The 17,675-nt window shown below is 32.1% G+C and overlaps 1 protein-coding gene across 1 annotated transcript in view; it reads left to right on the plus strand.

Moving 5' to 3' along the window:
* LOC139511069 (apolipoprotein(a)-like) overlaps positions 1 to 17,402 on the plus strand; it is a 36,025-nt gene extending 18,623 nt beyond the window's left edge. The window contains exons 16-31 of the mRNA XM_071297640.1: positions 2,461 to 2,551; positions 3,468 to 3,569; positions 4,550 to 4,599; positions 5,502 to 5,693; positions 6,324 to 6,515; positions 6,719 to 6,910; positions 8,679 to 8,870; positions 9,210 to 9,454; positions 10,304 to 10,614; positions 11,001 to 11,302; positions 11,633 to 11,832; positions 12,125 to 12,317; positions 12,694 to 12,933; positions 14,167 to 14,403; positions 16,666 to 16,899; positions 17,323 to 17,402. Of these exons, the coding sequence (XP_071153741.1) occupies positions 2,461 to 2,551; positions 3,468 to 3,569; positions 4,550 to 4,599; positions 5,502 to 5,693; positions 6,324 to 6,515; positions 6,719 to 6,910; positions 8,679 to 8,870; positions 9,210 to 9,454; positions 10,304 to 10,614; positions 11,001 to 11,302; positions 11,633 to 11,832; positions 12,125 to 12,317; positions 12,694 to 12,933; positions 14,167 to 14,403; positions 16,666 to 16,899; positions 17,323 to 17,324 (2,975 nt within the window). The 3' untranslated portion in view covers positions 17,325 to 17,402. The remainder of the gene's footprint in view (positions 1 to 2,460; positions 2,552 to 3,467; positions 3,570 to 4,549; positions 4,600 to 5,501; positions 5,694 to 6,323; positions 6,516 to 6,718; positions 6,911 to 8,678; positions 8,871 to 9,209; positions 9,455 to 10,303; positions 10,615 to 11,000; positions 11,303 to 11,632; positions 11,833 to 12,124; positions 12,318 to 12,693; positions 12,934 to 14,166; positions 14,404 to 16,665; positions 16,900 to 17,322) is intronic.
* The last annotated feature ends 273 nt before the right edge of the window (positions 17,403 to 17,675 follow it).

Below are 17,675 nucleotides of genomic sequence, written 5' to 3' on the forward strand. Positions count from 1 at the left end.
GCGAATTGCATACCAAATTTAAACCATGTTATCATTGATGAGTTTATTTGTGGGGCTTTTAAGATCCATCAATTTACAGCTTAACGTTTACAATAACATTGTTTTATCTTGTGAATACTCCCAGTTTTGGATGGTGTTCGTAAGATGCTTTACCTCATGCTTATCAATACAGACTTTTCTAAAGAAACTAAATCTTTCGATCGATATGTTGACTCTTAATGTGATTTAAGGTAGTTAAAAATCAATATAAGAGACCTACGGGATCGAACCATTGCGAAGAACCGTGTCTTTAAGTTAACTGTAACTAAATAGACATGCAGATATGCAGATATGCATTAAAAACAATAGACGGAAGAAACCGAAGAAACAAAACCGAAAATACAATTGCAAAAGCAAAAGCAGAAAGATGAAGGGTTAACTTAGTCTAAATTCGTTACCGATACACAAAATTCGGTACACGAATGCTACTAGACATCCGTATTTTATACATCCAACATTCATGTATTCTTTTTTGGATGTTTCTGTTATTGTTTCGGTCAGATAATCTGTTATGTCTCATCGTTTGTAGTCCAATTAATTACAATGTTGCCTTTCCATTGTCATGAATCAAGATCGCATGTTAGTTACGTAAATAAAGGCATTCACAAATCGATAGAGAAAAAAACAATCCGGGTTACAAACAACTAAAACTAAGGGAAACTTATAAAATATAAGAGAACTACGACACAACAGAAACACAACATAAAAATGTAACACACAGAAACGAACTATAATATAACAAAGGCCATTTTCCTAACTTGGTACAGGACATTTTAAGAAAAAAAAGGTGGTTGGTTGAACCGGGTTTTGTGGCATGCCAAACCTCCCGCTTTAATGGCAGTAAGCGCGTCACTGTGTTTTTATTATATCCTGTGGGGTTTCATTGATGGAATATGTTCGTTGTTATTCTGCAGTTTGCATATTGTGTCTACTTTTGTATTATTTTTATTATTTTGTGTGCATTTCTCTTCAACTTTGTACTAGTTTGACTATATAAATATTTCGATATGAGCGTCACTGATGAGTCTTATGTAGACGAAACGCACGTCTGGCGTACTAAATTATAATCCTGGTAACTATTTAAACCACTGGGTCGATGCAACTGCTGGTGGACGTTTCGTCCTCGAGGGTATCACCAGCCCAGTAGTCAACATTTCGGTGTTGACATGAATATCAATAATGTGGTCAATTTAAAAAAACCTTTGAATTTTTCGAAAAACTAAGGATTTTCTTACCCCAGGCATAGATTACCTTAGCCGTATTTGACACAACTGTTTTGGAAATTTGGATCATCAATGCTCTTCAACTTTCTACTTTTTTGGCTTTATAAATATTTTGATATGAGCGTCACTGATGAGTCGTATGTAGACGAAACGCGCGTCTGGCGTACTAAATTATAATCCTGGTACCTTTGATAACTATTCAAACCACTGGGTCGATGCCACTGCTGGTGGACGTTTCGTCCCCGAGGGTATCTCCAGCCCAGTAGTCAACATTTCGGTGTTGACATGAATATCAATATTGTGGTCATTTTCATAAATTTCCTGTTTACAAAACTTTGAATTCTTCGAAAAACGTAAGATTTTCTAACCCCAGGCATATATAACCGTAGCCGTATTTGGCACATCTTTTTGAGAATTATTGATCATCAATGCTCTTAAACTTTGTACTTGTTTGGCTTTATAAATATTTTGATATGAGCGTCACTGATGAGTCTAATGTAGACAATACGCGCGTCTGGCGTACGTAATTATAATCAAATGTCTTGTTCCTAGTCAGGAACATATTAGTTGTTATCAAATAGTTGTTTCTATATATGTTAGGTGTTTTTTGTTGTTGCACATCAGTCTTATTGGTGTTCGTTTGTTTTTCTGAAATAGTTGAGGTTTCACTTTGTAACCCGGATTCTGTTTGCTTTAAATCGATTTATGACCTTTGAACTCAGGTTTACTTCTGTTGCCTATGTTATTGAAACCCATTTGAGAAAAGCTTAATCCTAAATACATGTATTTTTTTTCTGATAGTTACAATTTGGTTTTTTTTCTCTTCAAATTTATTCGAGTTACCAAAAAATCAAATGATTGCTCCATGATTTGATATTCAAATGGTCTTTCTGATAGTTATACAGATAATTTCCAATTATTATGATAGATGATAATCAAATCAAAACATGATATATATAAAAACATAATATGTTCAATAAATAATGCAAATAGGAACATCTAGAAACAAAGCAATCGAAAAAAAAAGAGTTTCATATGAAGTAATACAATATATATAAATGACGATGATTTGAATTTTTTCCGTCTGATTTGACCTCCAACTGACATAATGATTTAGTTGAGTATAATTTCAGATCCCATCTGTGACATGTAAAGGGATCAGTTTCATATATAAATGCTTGACCATTATGCTCATGAGATTTACGTCTCTTGATTACCAACAAAATGGGACAGGTAACGGTTGCTCTTGTAGCATCGTTAATAGCTGTTTATGTAAAGTCTACTGAGGGGTAAGTCTATCTCTGCACGCACACATACTCATAGGTTATACACCTTATCGACTCTGACATTTAAATAGTATAGTTTCTTAGTCAAATAAGAATTTAAATTTTTGTTGAAAGTAACAACAACATTTATTAAAAAGAAATTCGCAAACCACAATAAATATATACGTTTGATTGTTTTTACATTTTATAATTATCTTTTGTTTGTCCTGTTCTATGCACGATAGTTAGTGGCAATTACACATATGATGTAAATTTCTGCATTACAGTTTACTTTTGGACGTAGTTTAAACGTGTAGGTGATATACATGCTATTGGCTAAGCTTTTCATTATTCATTTGATATTACCGAACCGTCTTAAACATTACTATTCTTATTTGAGCTACTTTTTTTTTATTAATATTTAGAAGTTTGGTTATTACTAAACGTGTTTGCATTTTGTAGCTAAATACTCTATTTTGCTTTGTTTTAACGTTTTTAACATTTTAAAGTTGTGTTTCTTTTGTGTCGTTTGTTTTCTCTTATATTTGAGTGTGAATTCACATATATTATGATTAGACGTGTCACGGAACTTTTCTATCCCAAATTCATGTATTTAGTTTTGAGGTTATATTTGTTAATCTCATCGGATTTTGTCTTATGCTTTGTTCGTTTCTGTGTGTGTTACATTTTAATGTTGTGTCGTTGTTCTCCTCTTATATTTATTGCGTTTCCCTCAGTTTTAGTTTGTAACCCATATTTGTTTTTTTCTATCGATTTATGAGTTTTGAACAGCGGTATACTACTGTTGCCTTTATTTACAGTAAACATCAAATTTTAATTAACAAGTAGGATACCGTACATGCTTATTATGTTAAAACATGCAAAAAGTTTTTTTTTTATTACCTGCAATTGTTTTGCAACTGCAATGTTTTTGTTTTAGGGTATGCACCGGGTATTATTATGATACTTGTAGTACATATGTTTATACTAAGGATAAATATACAACTGCTTGTGGATGGTGGGATAGATGTACAAGATACAAGTAAGAATTTATAGCTTTTAAATCCGTTTTGTAATTGAAATGTCCTGCGTTGTGTAATTGAAATAAATTTAAAAGACCCAACGACATGGCAATCTTAGTCAATTAAGATTGGAGTTGAATGAACCTGCCACGTGATAGATTTGATCTCACAACCTCCGTGTTGAATTATTTCGACTACTCGGTCATCGAGATCATCGGAAATTAATTTACTTATGAACCACATTTAATAACTATCATTCTAACATTCTCTTGGATGAATTATCTTGCTTTATAAATTTAGAACAAACTGATTTTAGCAATCTTGATAAATCAGGTCTTCATGTTCTTGATATCAAGTGTTAAAAGCTTGAAAATTGTAGTCGATTCGTAAACGATAATCAGATACAAGTTCATTTTAGTTTGCGAATTAACTACTTCTCATATACTATCTTAAAGGAAGGTTATGGATACTTATACATGACGCAAAATCAGTACAACAAAAAGATATTACCTGTCTTGGAAATCGAGATATGTTCTAACGTCCGGAAATGTTTTGTTTTAATGTTAAATACTCAAACGTTTAAGATTATCTTTCTTGAACAACTAGAAACGTCAACAAAACATCAAATCAACATAAAATGGAGAATAAATTAAAAGATGACAAAACACAAGACAGCAATATAGGTTGTTGGCATTCATGAATAGGCATCAAATAAGTGCTATATATGTGTCTCATTTCCCTGTAGACAAGTGCTACAAATTATCAAATATTGCATGTCGGCAATCGGGTAAAAGTTGTATCATAGACAGACCGAAGCCTAAGTAATATAAAAAATGCCTGCAAATTCGAATATAAGATGCAGAATTCATTAAAGAGTTGAAAATCTCGTAATTTAAAAGTTAAACAGTGGGTAAGAATTTACTTTGAACAGAAGCTTAGATGTGACATACATGTAAAATATGAAATGGCCAGATGAAACTTTATTTTCTTTATTGATCAGACAATCGGCGAAAACAGAGTATTACCGATGTCAAAAGAAATGTCCAACAGGTATGTTTAAAAGTTAAAACAAATTGAAACCCTGAAGTTATTAATTTACCAACAGTTCATATAAGGTTTTATATTGATAAATTGAAGTTATACAATATGCACTGATTGACATGATCATGGTATTATAGCTGAATCACGCGTTATGTCAACTTCAACAATAATGAACAAATATCAATTGTATTCATCTTATCAAATAACTAATTAGCCACATTGATAATACTTCTGAAATTCAAACTCTAGAATCGAAATCAATGCTATGGCTAAAAAAGACGACTGAAAGACAAACAATAGTACGCAAAACACAGAAGACTGAGCAACATGAACCCGACTTAAAAACGAGGTTATCACAGGTGCTCCGGAACGGTAAGCAGATCCAGCTTCTCTTGTAGCGCCTGTCGTGTTGCTCATGTAACCAACCCGGTGATAAATCAAAATCGGTATAGTCACCTTCAAGAAAAAAAATGTTTGGAACACATCTTGTGTCATCTGTGAAACAGATACTCCATAAACGGTCAACTGACACGTGATGGCGCCCTGTCGCCCGTTAAATATTCGAGGGGAGGATTTCACATTCAACGTTGTCAGCTCTTCGATCAATATCTTCCTTGTAAGCAGGAATCTTTGTATCCAGGAAATCATGAAACGGAATACAAGCCCTCATTCTGGAATATCGTATCAAATGAGTGATAAATACTCCATATGCAGGTGCTGAAAAAAAATGGTGGGTTGAACCTGGTTTAGTGGCTAGCCAAACATCGCGCTTTAATATGGTTTCCAAATTTTAAATTGTTTTTAATGATAGGACATTATATGTGTAACACAACGTGAAGATAAAGAATTTTAGCTTCTTTTCATTCTTCCTAAGATGCTTCTGTATGGCATGTCTTTATTTTATTTTTTAGTTCATGGTGGATGGAGTTCCTATGGTAACTGGGAAAGATGGGGTAGTTGTTCAAAGACCTGTGGAAGTGGTTCACAGTCTACACGGAGACTGAGGTACTGTAATAATCCTTCACCGAAAAATGGCGGAAATGGTTGTTCTGGATCTAACAGTAAAACAAAAAGCAGGTCATGTAATACAAACAAATGTCCCAGTGAGTATTTTCAATAATAAGGGTGAAAAAATTCATCTATAACCCGCACACACATGAATACATAAAACTTGCAATCAACTTTGTAATTTTTAAAATAATATAAATACAAAACGTCTAGATATTAGTCAACGTATTTCGTACGCACTCTTTTGATCCTACGCAGACTCTTGTAAATTACAGTGCGTGAACTGTAAAATATTTAAAATTTTAGAATTAAAGTGTGATTCGGTTTTATCCGAATACATTGATAAGATTCATTTTACATAAAACTGATGAGGGAAAACGATTTGATATCGGATTGATATCAGTTTCTCATATAGGAGTTCAATTTGACGTCATAATAAAGTATGAATAAAAAAAACCAGTCAATTGAAAAAGTAAAATAACAAAAATACCGAATTCGGACGAAAATTCAGAACGAAAGTCCTTAATCAAATTGCAAAATCAAAACTTTAAAGCGCAAATACATCAAACGAATAGATTGCAACTGTCATTACCTGACGTGGCACGGTCATTGGTTTATGTACAAAAGCATTATCTTATGCTGAAGTTCATGTAATAAAATATGTTTTTTTTTTTTACTTTTTGCCTTAAAAACTAGGGAACCAGTAAAAATGGTTATTTTTTCAGTAAATGGGCAATGGACAAAATGGAATTCTTGGTCGAATTATGGTCCGTGTTCTGCAAGCTGCGGTTCGGGAAAACAATCTAGGACAAAAATAAGAACTTGCAGTAAACCTTATCCGAATTATGGTGGCAAGACGTGTCCGGGAGAGTCCTCGATGACTTCCTCACAGACGTGCAATACAACTCCCTGTCCAGGTCGGTAATTTTACTTTTAAATATTTCATAGCACTTATTATTTTTCCAACTGCATTTCTTTGAGTTATACATATGAATTGAAAATATAACAAATATGGTATAATTCAAAGTTTAGTTAATGAATTGAGAGAATTTTTATAAAAGTGAAATGCTGATTTTGCGAAAGTATATTTTAAACAATACACCATCCTTTTATTGTGTAGTTGATGGAAGATGGGGAGCTTTCTCAAAATGGAGTGAATGGGGAAGTTGTTCTGTTACCTGTGGGCAAGGTGTAAAAACGAGATCTCATTCAAGATCATGTGATAACCCTGAACCAAAATACGGTGGAACGTCATGTACAGGACAATCAGTCACAGTTGACTCACTACAATGCACAGAAATACAATGTCCAGGTATACTATTTTTGAAAAATATTAAGTTAAATACAAAACAATTCGAGCATTTATTTAAATGATAGTATTCAATTGTTAAACCTATAATTGTTTTTTTTTTGTCAGGAATATTTGTATGTATGTTTCTGGTAATTTTGTTTCCGAGACAAAATTATTAAAGACGCTAATTTAACTTTGATCTATGTTGATATGCATGTCCCAAGTCTGAAAATTCGTCCTTGGTAATTATTAGTTATAAGTTATGTTTTTATGGACCATTTATGGGCATTATGTTTTCTTGTCTGTGCGTCGGTTCGTCCGTTCATCCGTTTGTCCCGCTTCGTGTAAAAGTTTTTGGTCGAGGTAGTTTTTATACGCCCGTCAAAGTTTTGACGGGACGTATTCTAGTTTACAAATGTCCGGTTTCCGTCCGTCTGGTCGACGTAAACATGTCGCACTTTAACTTGAGAACGACTGTATCTCAGAAACGATTTATGATAATTGCTTAAAACTTTACACACTTCTTAGTTAGATTTATCTAAAGATCTGTATAATTTTTGGTGATGATTCAAAATTTTATTTTTGAGTTATTGAGTATTTTGTTAAAAATGGGGATTGGGTTTTTACATGTCGCGCCATATCTCAAAAACGATTCATGATTATTGCTTAAAACCTTACACACTTATTAGTTATATTAATCTAAAGATCTGTATACTTTTTGGTTTTGATTCAAAATTTTATCTTAGAAATATTGATCGAGATTTTTGTAAAAAACAGGGGGGCTTTCACATGTCACTTTGTATATCAGAAACAATTTATGATTATTGCTTAAAACATCACACACTTCTTAGTTATATTTATTTTTTTGGTGATGATTCAAAATTTTATTTAAGAAATATTGAGTTTTTTTGTTAAAAAAGGTGTTTTTTTCACATGTCACCCTGTATCTCAGAAACTGTTTATAATTATTGCACACAAGACGACGGGCGTATCATGCGCTCATGTCACAGCTGTTTATTGAAGAAGTTGAAGTCCAATCAACTTGAAACTTAGTACACATGTTTTCTCTGATATGATCTTTCTGATTTTGATGCCTAATTAGATATTTTACCCGATTTTCACGGTCCACTGAACATAGAAAATGATAGTGCGGATGGAGTATCCGTGTACTGGGGACACATTGTTGTTTTGTTTTGAGAAAAACTGTGTGCTTTAACAGATCAATGTATTAAATGTATCCACAACATATCAAGATTTCATACTCTTTTTCTTCTGTTGAAGACCAGATGTTGACCCCTTAAAGTAAAGTAGGAGTTTTTGTCAGTGTTATTCGACTGTCCATTCGGGATATACCTGGCATCTCATTTTACTTACAATTATATCTATATGGAACATAAAAAAAAATTGTGGCATAATTGCAAGTGATATTCACAGTGATATGGTTGTAGGCAAATTTATAGTATCAAACAAATTAAATATCTGAACCCGTTTTCGCAAAACATGAAGTATGAATTTTTTCACCAACAAACGGTCATTTTATTGGTGACTAAAAAATGGTCACCAGAACTTCTCATATAGTCTGCCCCTATTGTATATATCATTTTCTCAGTAGAAATCTATTTCCCATAATCCTTCGCCATAATCGATAGAATAGCAACCTAACTTTAGGATTGAATATTAATTTGTTCATGTTTGGAAATACATGTCATATTTGCATTTGGACGTTAGGCAAACACTATTCAACCAATCAATTATATTTGAGATTAACACTGTATCTTGTTTGCATTAGTTGATGGTGGTTGGACAGATTTCTTGTCATGGTCGACATGGACAACGTGTTCAGAAACATGTGGTTTTGGTGAACAGAAAAGTTCCCGTACGAGATTGTGCAAAAATCCTGAAGTTGGGTTTGGTGGAAAACCATGTCCTGGTGAAAGCACAGAAGAAAGAACGCAGCAGTGCAACATACAGGATTGTCCTGGTACAGTTTTTGGATTATATTTACGTTTTAATTTCACTTTGTGGAAATGAACACTTTTTTCAATTTGTAATAATCTAAAATTCTTAAAATACAATTTTTCAATTAAAGATCTACCGTTTATTGTAATGATTATATAAATGTTCAAACTTGAAGTTGTAATATTGGTAATAAACTAATCACACTGAAACGGCGAAAAGCTATTTGACAAACAGAACTCGTATTTTATTCAGCAGACCTCTTGTTATCTTATTCATTTTGAAACATATATAATAATCAAACATTTCTATTCAAACAAGAGAGCGCCTGTTCATAATTGTCATCGCATTTATTCTATTAAAGGTTACTGTGAATGTAGCACAGTTGGTGACACTCATTATAGAACGTTTGATGGACAATGGATAGACTTTATGGGATCCTGTCATTATCTGCTGGCCAAAACAGCTCCGGACGACATTGATTGTCATTTCTCTGTCGTCGTCATCAATAAGGCGGCTAGTCAAACCTCGGAGCTTCCTTATACACGTACCATAGAATTTGCAATAAAAGATTACAAGATTCGTCTTTTTCCAGACAAAGTGGTTTTGGTATATTAATAAATTTATTCTGTTTTCTGCGTTTTAAGTTTTACTACAAAGATTTTTGGTTAGTTTTTTTTCTGCTTGGATGATCTTAAAGTATATCTAGTCTTCCCCCATATTGGATTGCATAGTAGTAGAAAATCATCGATCAAGATCTTTAATGACATTTGCAATTTTCTTGAAAGCATAAAATTCTTTTGTAAGACTTTTGATCTTATTATATTTTCACGTTTGTTCGTTTTACAAAAATCAGAATACTTTTTCACAAGAACGCGAAGCATTTAGCGTCATCGGTGTAACACGTTTATATTACTTAACAGTGAAAAAGATGTCAAATATTTATTGTAATTTATGATGATATCTACGGGTTCTCAAGAAAACACAAATGTTAGAAAATTTGTTGCAATGAAGTGTTTCTTTTCAGTGACTTATTTTGTATAACGGATAAATGAGAACTATTATAAAAACGACATTTCAAATCATCATTGTGCTATATTTAGTTTCGATGTTCCTACCGTAAAATTTGATGAATAATTGTTTCCTTCACATGCTCATGGATAATAATTAATCGATATTGTTTTTGTAAAAAAACTTGAATTTTATCACTTCGTCATTCTTACAATCGAAAAGAATAACAAGTAATTAGAATATGTTCTTTAACCTATGTTCTTTCCTTATGAAACTACAGAAAGAAGTAGTATGTTGTCAATTAAGATATGATCAGATATATAATAAAATTGTGAAAAAATGGCAAAATGAATAAAATAGAATTAACAAATTTTAGTCTGGATTTCCATTTTCAAAATCTGATATTTAACAATTGGCTGTTACACATAATGTGTGTGCTTCTTTCAGGTTGATGGTACCAAGATCAGTTTACCATACAATACGAAAGACAATTCAGTTAGTATATTTGTAAGTGGACGATATGTACGGGTACAAACCAACTGTGACGTTATTTTAGAATGGGATGGGTCAAAGAATTTTGAACTTGCAGCACTTGACACCTTTGCAAAACGTATGACAGGTATATGTGGAAATTGTGATGGAATCAGAAATGAATTTAGTGCCACAAATGACAGTAAACCAACAGACGAATTTTTAAAAATTGGAGAGAAAGTTGAAACATTTGCACTCGCAGAAGAGGCAAAAGAAGCTGGTGACACGTATGTTCTTTTGAATTCGTATGCTGCTTAATTTCAAATAGTATTCATGATTTGAAACAAATTTTCAGTTTTCCCTGTTTTAAGAAAATTGATGAAAATGGTGGAAAATGCGTTAACATAATACTATGCCCCTTTCAATATCCATTGAGCTGTTTTGTAGCTATTTCGGTTAGATGCGATTTTAAAATTCAAAAACTAATCGCTTCCTAATGAAAATACTAATCAAATAAAATTCAAATACTAATCGCTTCCTAATGAAAATTTTAAATAATTTTAAATCAAAACGTTTTTAAATTGAAAAAAAACCAACAATCGCAATTTTTAAATAAATAAAATTGTCTTATTTTACTAATACAGCGTAACAGAATTTGTAAACATTATTATAGATGTGGAGTTTTGTCTGAAATACCGGAAACCACCGGTGCCATGAATGAAATTGCAAAAGCTCCAGAATATTGTGGACATCTGATTTTGAAAGAAAATGGTACCAGTCCTTTTCAAGAATGTCTTGAAAGTTCCAATATACAAGCAGATAAACATTACAACATGTGTGTTTCTGATGTATCATTATATTACAACACAAATAATAATGATCTAGGGAAAGCAGTTTGTGACAACTTGGAATCGTTTGCCCTTCGTTGTGCAGAGGAATCTTTTGCAGTAAACTGGAGAACTGATTCATTTTGTCGTAAGTTGAACAAACTTGAAAATGAAAATAACACTTAATGAATTTCGGGCGTAACAGAGAAGGGATGCATACAAACTTAGAATTGATAATGATTTGAAAAAAAAACCGTATTCATGAAATATTTCAAAATGCAAATTTTCTGATGTTAAAATACTACAAATTTACACAATCATAACATAAACAGGTGTATCAATATATTGTGTAGCAATGATTAAAAACTAGTTGAGTCAATAGTTATTCAGAATTCAGTATTTATATCTTCCTCCCTTAATTTTATTTTCCATATAGGAAAAGTCAATGTATTAGTTATGTTAGCATTTATTTCAATAGCTTTATCCTGTGGTATCAATGAAGTCTACTCAGATCATGTGAGTGGCTGCCAAGCAAACTGTGTCAACAGGGACAGCGATAAAACATGTGAATTACCGTTCACTGAAGGTTGTGCTTGTGAAGAAGGATATATACTTAGTGGAAAAGAATGTGTTAAGTCTGAGGATTGTGGATGCAGTAGTGATGTTGGGTATATTGGTGTAAGATTTTAAAAACGTTATATGATAGCAATGAGATTTTAATAGATATAAAGATATGTGTTATAAGTGCCAATGAGACAACTCCAAGTCACATTTTGTAAAAGAAAAACCATTATAAGTCAAAGGACAAATTTAAAGAACAGCCATAATATTGTCTACCTCACACAGGACGATTAAATGTTATGTTGGCAAAATTTGCCTATTAAGAATTCATTTATATATTACTGCAATTAATCAAAATTTGAATCAATCGCATCTGGGTTTGCGAAATTGGCTTTTGATTTTCTTGTAGCTTGGCGATGAAGTTTTATCACCTGACTGTACAAAAAATTACAAATGCATCCGTATCAACGAAACTGGAACTCTTATTGAAGAAGCAGCTACTAAATGTCACGAGAATGCAGTATGTCAGCCGAATGCTGAAGGAGATCTTTTATGTAGATGTAAACTTGAGTATGAAGGAGATGGCGTAGTTGAATGCAAACGTAAGCTTTCATGTTATAAATGACACAGCGCAACAAAAGATCGATCTTTAAATATATAGTTTATACAAAATAAATAGTTGTAAAGAAGTTCGTGTGCTAACAATCCAGTAAAGGTAATACACATTTTTTTTTGGAATTTTGTGAGATATATTTAATTGAAAAGAACAGAATGATAGAACTTGGAATTATAATTGAAAGAGATAGTTTTCAAAGAATATATTCAAATGAAGACAACAGTATGTCGAAAATGAAGAGTTAAAAAAAAATCGTATGTCATAACCATTCCCTGTTTTATAATTGTCAAATATTTATTTGTATTATTGAGACTATGAGATGTTCAAATTCCAGTAGATTTCACTGAACAATTATTTCACAGCTAAAGAAAAAGACTGTACCTCGACAAAAAGTGGTACTAGTTACAAAGGCAAAACCAGTATTACAGAGTCCGGCATTTCCTGTCAAGCATGGGCAGAAAAAAGTCCCCACAAACACAAATTTGAAGTTAAACTAAGTGACCAATCAAATTACTGTAGAAATCCGGACGGTTCTGACAGACCTTGGTGTTACACGATAAAGAAGGAAAAGAGATGGGAATATTGTGACATCCCAAAGTGTGGTATGTACACATCGGGTGCTTGCTTTACTTATATCAATCTTTCATCTTATGTTAATTGGAAATACAAATAACACCTTTCTGAGTATTCACAAAATCAATACTTAGAAGTAAGTCTAAAAAAAAAAACCTGTTAAATGTTAAACAAAAGACATTTTCACTTTGACCCACTATTATCAGTTGCACAATGTGTTAGTACCGTATTTCGATGTGTACGGGGTGAGTATTAATTAAATTTCGGACAAATGCGAAGTTCCTTCTGGTTTACTAGCACACTATGTCATAAATGTATCTTACCAACTATCTTTATATGAGGAAATGTGGCGTAGTTGCAACAAAATCATAAATATTTCTTAGTTGTTGATAAAGTGATCAATATGAGTCAATAAAGCCCTACATGTTTTTGATGAACTATTACAGTGAAGAACCTACTTGCAGTGGTGTATACATAACAAATGCGAACAGTAACAAATTATTGTCTTAGAACCGCTAGAAAATATGTGTACTCAAAAGTGTGTTCACATTCGATTTTATTTTGCAGGGAACCGTTTGATCTGATCTAGTTTTTTTTTAAAACTTTGTTTATCTTCTTGTATTCGAGCTTGTGGCTATGATTTGTATGTTTTTTTTCGGCGTAAGATATTTTATTTATACCTATGTACTATTTGTTCAAATGTCAGCTATTATATCATGTAAATAAAAATAGTTTGCTTTAATTTGTTCCTTATAAAGCACAGAGCTAGGGCAAAATATCATCAAATATCATTTAAAGTACCCAGTAAATGATTTTCCGAGTAAAAGCTTTCAATTACATAGTTCTCATTAAACGATTTCTTTGTAGTGACGCCATAGATATATGACCTCATCATCACTAAATTATAATCCTGGTATCTTTGTTAACTGTTCCTACTGATATGGATCCGGCTGTATTGTAATATCATCACAACAAATCATGACCTTTCTTGACACTTAATATAAAATAGAAGATGTCAATGAGACAACTTATTTCAAGAGACCAAATTAACAACTACCGGACACTGTACGGCCTTCAACAATGAAAAAAGACCATTAACTTGATAACAAGAATCAGTCTTATTTTTGTTTTAGGTTTTATATAAAAGTTTAAGAGAGTGTTCTATCTGATAGTTTATATCTGTAGTTATTGGTGACCCTCATCGTCATAAAGATATTAGTACTGATATATCCTTCTTTTTAAACACACTTCATATGCTACAGACATTAAAGAATGCAAACCTGACAAGAAAGGGTCAGATTATGAAGGTCACAAGTCAATCACAACTTCTGGAATAGAATGCCAGACTTGGGCAGCAACTGAACCTCATAAACACAGATTTTCGAAGAAACTGGCTAAGCATAAAAATTACTGCCGTAACCCTGATGGATCTGAAGAGCCATGGTGTTATACATCTGATTCGAATAAACGTTGGGAATATTGTGACATTCCACTTTGTGGTAGGTATATACATATTACAAATGTAGATCTTATGTCGTCTTCCAACCATTGTTTAACTATTGAACTGTCTATGCTATTTACTTGGAAGCTTGGTAGAATTAAAAACCTGCTAATAATTTTTCAAATAAGTTTTACGAAAATAATTTGGTTAATTACCTTCGGAAGAACTTAATAAATTGCATGCTTATATTGGTGCCTATGTATCTGTTCACAGTTTTGATTTTTCTACCCTATACACCACTTTGCTTCCTAATCCTATGATTTCTCATATCTAATTAGATCAGAATATGAATAAATATGTGAAAACACTTTAAGAAACTTTTTGCATTAAAAACAAACAAAAGACATATGTAAATAACATTCGTTATGGAGGTTTCTTATATCACCAGTTAACCAACCTGCTACTGTATTGTTAAGAATCCCAACTAAATCAGATTAAAAAAAAACCATTTGATATGAAAAATACACTTTTAGATATTTGAATGATATTGTTTGCTGTCAATAATAACGAATTAAATATACACTGAAGAGATTTATCATGCTGAACTTACTTCGGATAAAGCTAATACTTTAATTGAACACTATCCTTTCCTGGATCTTGATATTTATATCTCTAACGAGCAGTTTTACTACTTAAACTGACCATAAAAGAGATGATTTTTTTATTCCTTTTTTTAATTATCTCTTTTTAGATGGTGACGTTTTCTTAGCACCATCGTATGGTGTTTATATATCCATACTTGTTAGATTCGATCGTGTATGTAACAACGTGTTTGATTATCACCTAAGAAATCTCGAAATATCTGGAAAAAAATACTTTTCGATATCACAAACTTTTCAAAACTTTTAATAAATTTTATCATCGGTACAGTGACACTACTTGTAGATATAAATCATCGAAGATACATCTGATACGTACCTGCATTTCATATTCAATTTGTGTGGTAATATTCAATCATATACGCGTAAACAAACCTTGAAACATATTTTCACAAGGTATACAGTAACGATACTTATGTCAACTAATTAAAAGAAATAAGATTTGATTCACTCATAGGATCTTTGCATCGGAACTAAAATAATTTTATACTAAAACTAGGTGTTGGTATGTAATAGGTTTTTTTCGTCTCATATAATTTATGATAGCATGACAAAAAATAAATAATGGGAGAGGTTGTGGTTTAATCTTCATATGATGAAGATAATTATTTCAATCAGTTTCTTTGAAATCTGGAGTTAGTTAGTAACTGCTAGTAGTCCTTACTTATTTTATGTTAACGTATTCAGCTTATTTTGTTCTGCTACCTACTTTTACATCGAACTTTGACTTCTTTCAAACTGAAATGTACTGTACAATTGTCCATTTGCTTGTTTTTTCCACATTGGCCAGAGTAATGGGGGAGAGTTGAAATCTCACAAAAAAACTTAACCCCGCCGCATTTTAGCCGCTTTCAAAAGTGATGTACATTTTGCTGAACTAGGACAAGTCATAGTGAAAAGGCCAACTGATGCCCGTCTCCAATGTTGGGATTTTCTCGCTGCCCTAAAAAGCCATTGGTGGCCTTGTGGGCTGTTATCTGCTCTTATGTAAGATTTTTGTAAATAACAACGAAGAAGCCTTTCTGGTTCGATCAGTGTACAATTATGTATCTCAATTTGTTATCTATCAACATTTTTAAACATTTTTGTTGTGTCAGAAAGATAAAAATGAATCAAATTGTACTAAGCTTTTCTCGACCATTCTTAAATGTTAACTTTTTTCTAAATGTCATTATATTAACATTTGTTTACCATTCTTGTTCAAAGATCTGTCAGATTGAGTATTAACTCCGTGGACGTTGTTCAAAATTAGTCAAGTACAGTAAAGGCAGTACAAATTGAACTTTATACCTTTCAGTAAAATTCAAATTTATTTTTACATAAAAAAACCCAAAAGATTGGTATGAAAATGTAAGTAGAATTTAGATGTGGGTTACAAACATATAATCAGACATTTGGGGAATGGTTCAGATAGATAAAATACGGTAAAAATCTAAAAATATCGTTTTAGGCTCTTTCTACATTTCTGTAAATATTTCACCAAAAAATATTTATATACGTTACCATGCTCATATTTAACTTCAAAAACAAGCGTTGAAAATCTTTGAAACATCTGACTTGTGCTTTTCATTAATATGAATGTGGCTTAACATATATTAACATACGCACAGTTTCACAAAGGTTTGATACTGTTTTCAAAATATGTTATGTTACAATTTTAGAGGTAAAGCAATGTAAAGAAGATGTGAAAGGATCTGATTACAATGGCCATCAGAATATGACTTCATCTGGGAAAGTATGTCAAGCTTGGGGATCCCAGGAACCTCATCGTCATGGTATCAGTAGACTAGCTGCAGAAATAAACTACTGTCGTAATCCGGATGGCTCAAGCAAGCCTTGGTGTTACACACTGGAGAAGGAAACACGTTGGGAGTATTGTGATATTCAACTATGCTGTAAGTATCTTCTTTACAATTATCGAATTTAAAGAAATTCAATTGTACATGATTAAATAACAGCTACATTTAGCTATTGTTTTGATAGCGTGTTTTTAGAAACAGTTTAAGTAATTTGGATTCTGTAATCCGAAACCTATTTTTATGTATTTCATAATTTATTCTAACAAATTCTTAACACTCCATTTACTAAAAGTAGTAAAAAGGGGTATTTTCGTTGTTGTTGTAAATTATCTGCTACTATGGTCATATGTTATAGTATATAATTTCTTAGTAAAAAATAAACAAGATCTATAATACATATCTACTTTTTCGAATGATTATTTGAATTTGTACAAACCATTGCATCAACATTTTTATTTAAATAAATATGATTGATTAATAAAAAAAAATATCTTTTAAGACGAAACTACTTCTTTTCAGGAATAGAGAATACCTACGATCAATCCAGAAAGGAAAATAGTGAACTGTCTTATTAAAACAATTAAACGAATTTGCAATTATATAGCTTTTGTTTTGAAACTTATGTTCAATCGTACCAGCGTTAAACACGTAGCTTATGTCTTTGCAATAGGTATCCCTTATGATAGGCTATTGTATGCTCCTACTGACGATAACCGGGCTCTTATATTGTCAATATTAATACGGTTTTTTTCTGTATTTTTAATTATCTTCCGTCGATCCTGGCAATCCTCCTCCTTTTCATCATTTTATCGCATCAATGTAAAAATATCGGAAATTGATGAGACTGTCATTAAAGTGAGAGGGTTAGCGCT

This window comes from Mytilus edulis, chromosome 2, assembly GCF_963676685.1.
Source record: "Mytilus edulis chromosome 2, xbMytEdul2.2, whole genome shotgun sequence".
Classification (NCBI taxonomy): domain Eukaryota; kingdom Metazoa; phylum Mollusca; class Bivalvia; order Mytilida; family Mytilidae; genus Mytilus; species Mytilus edulis.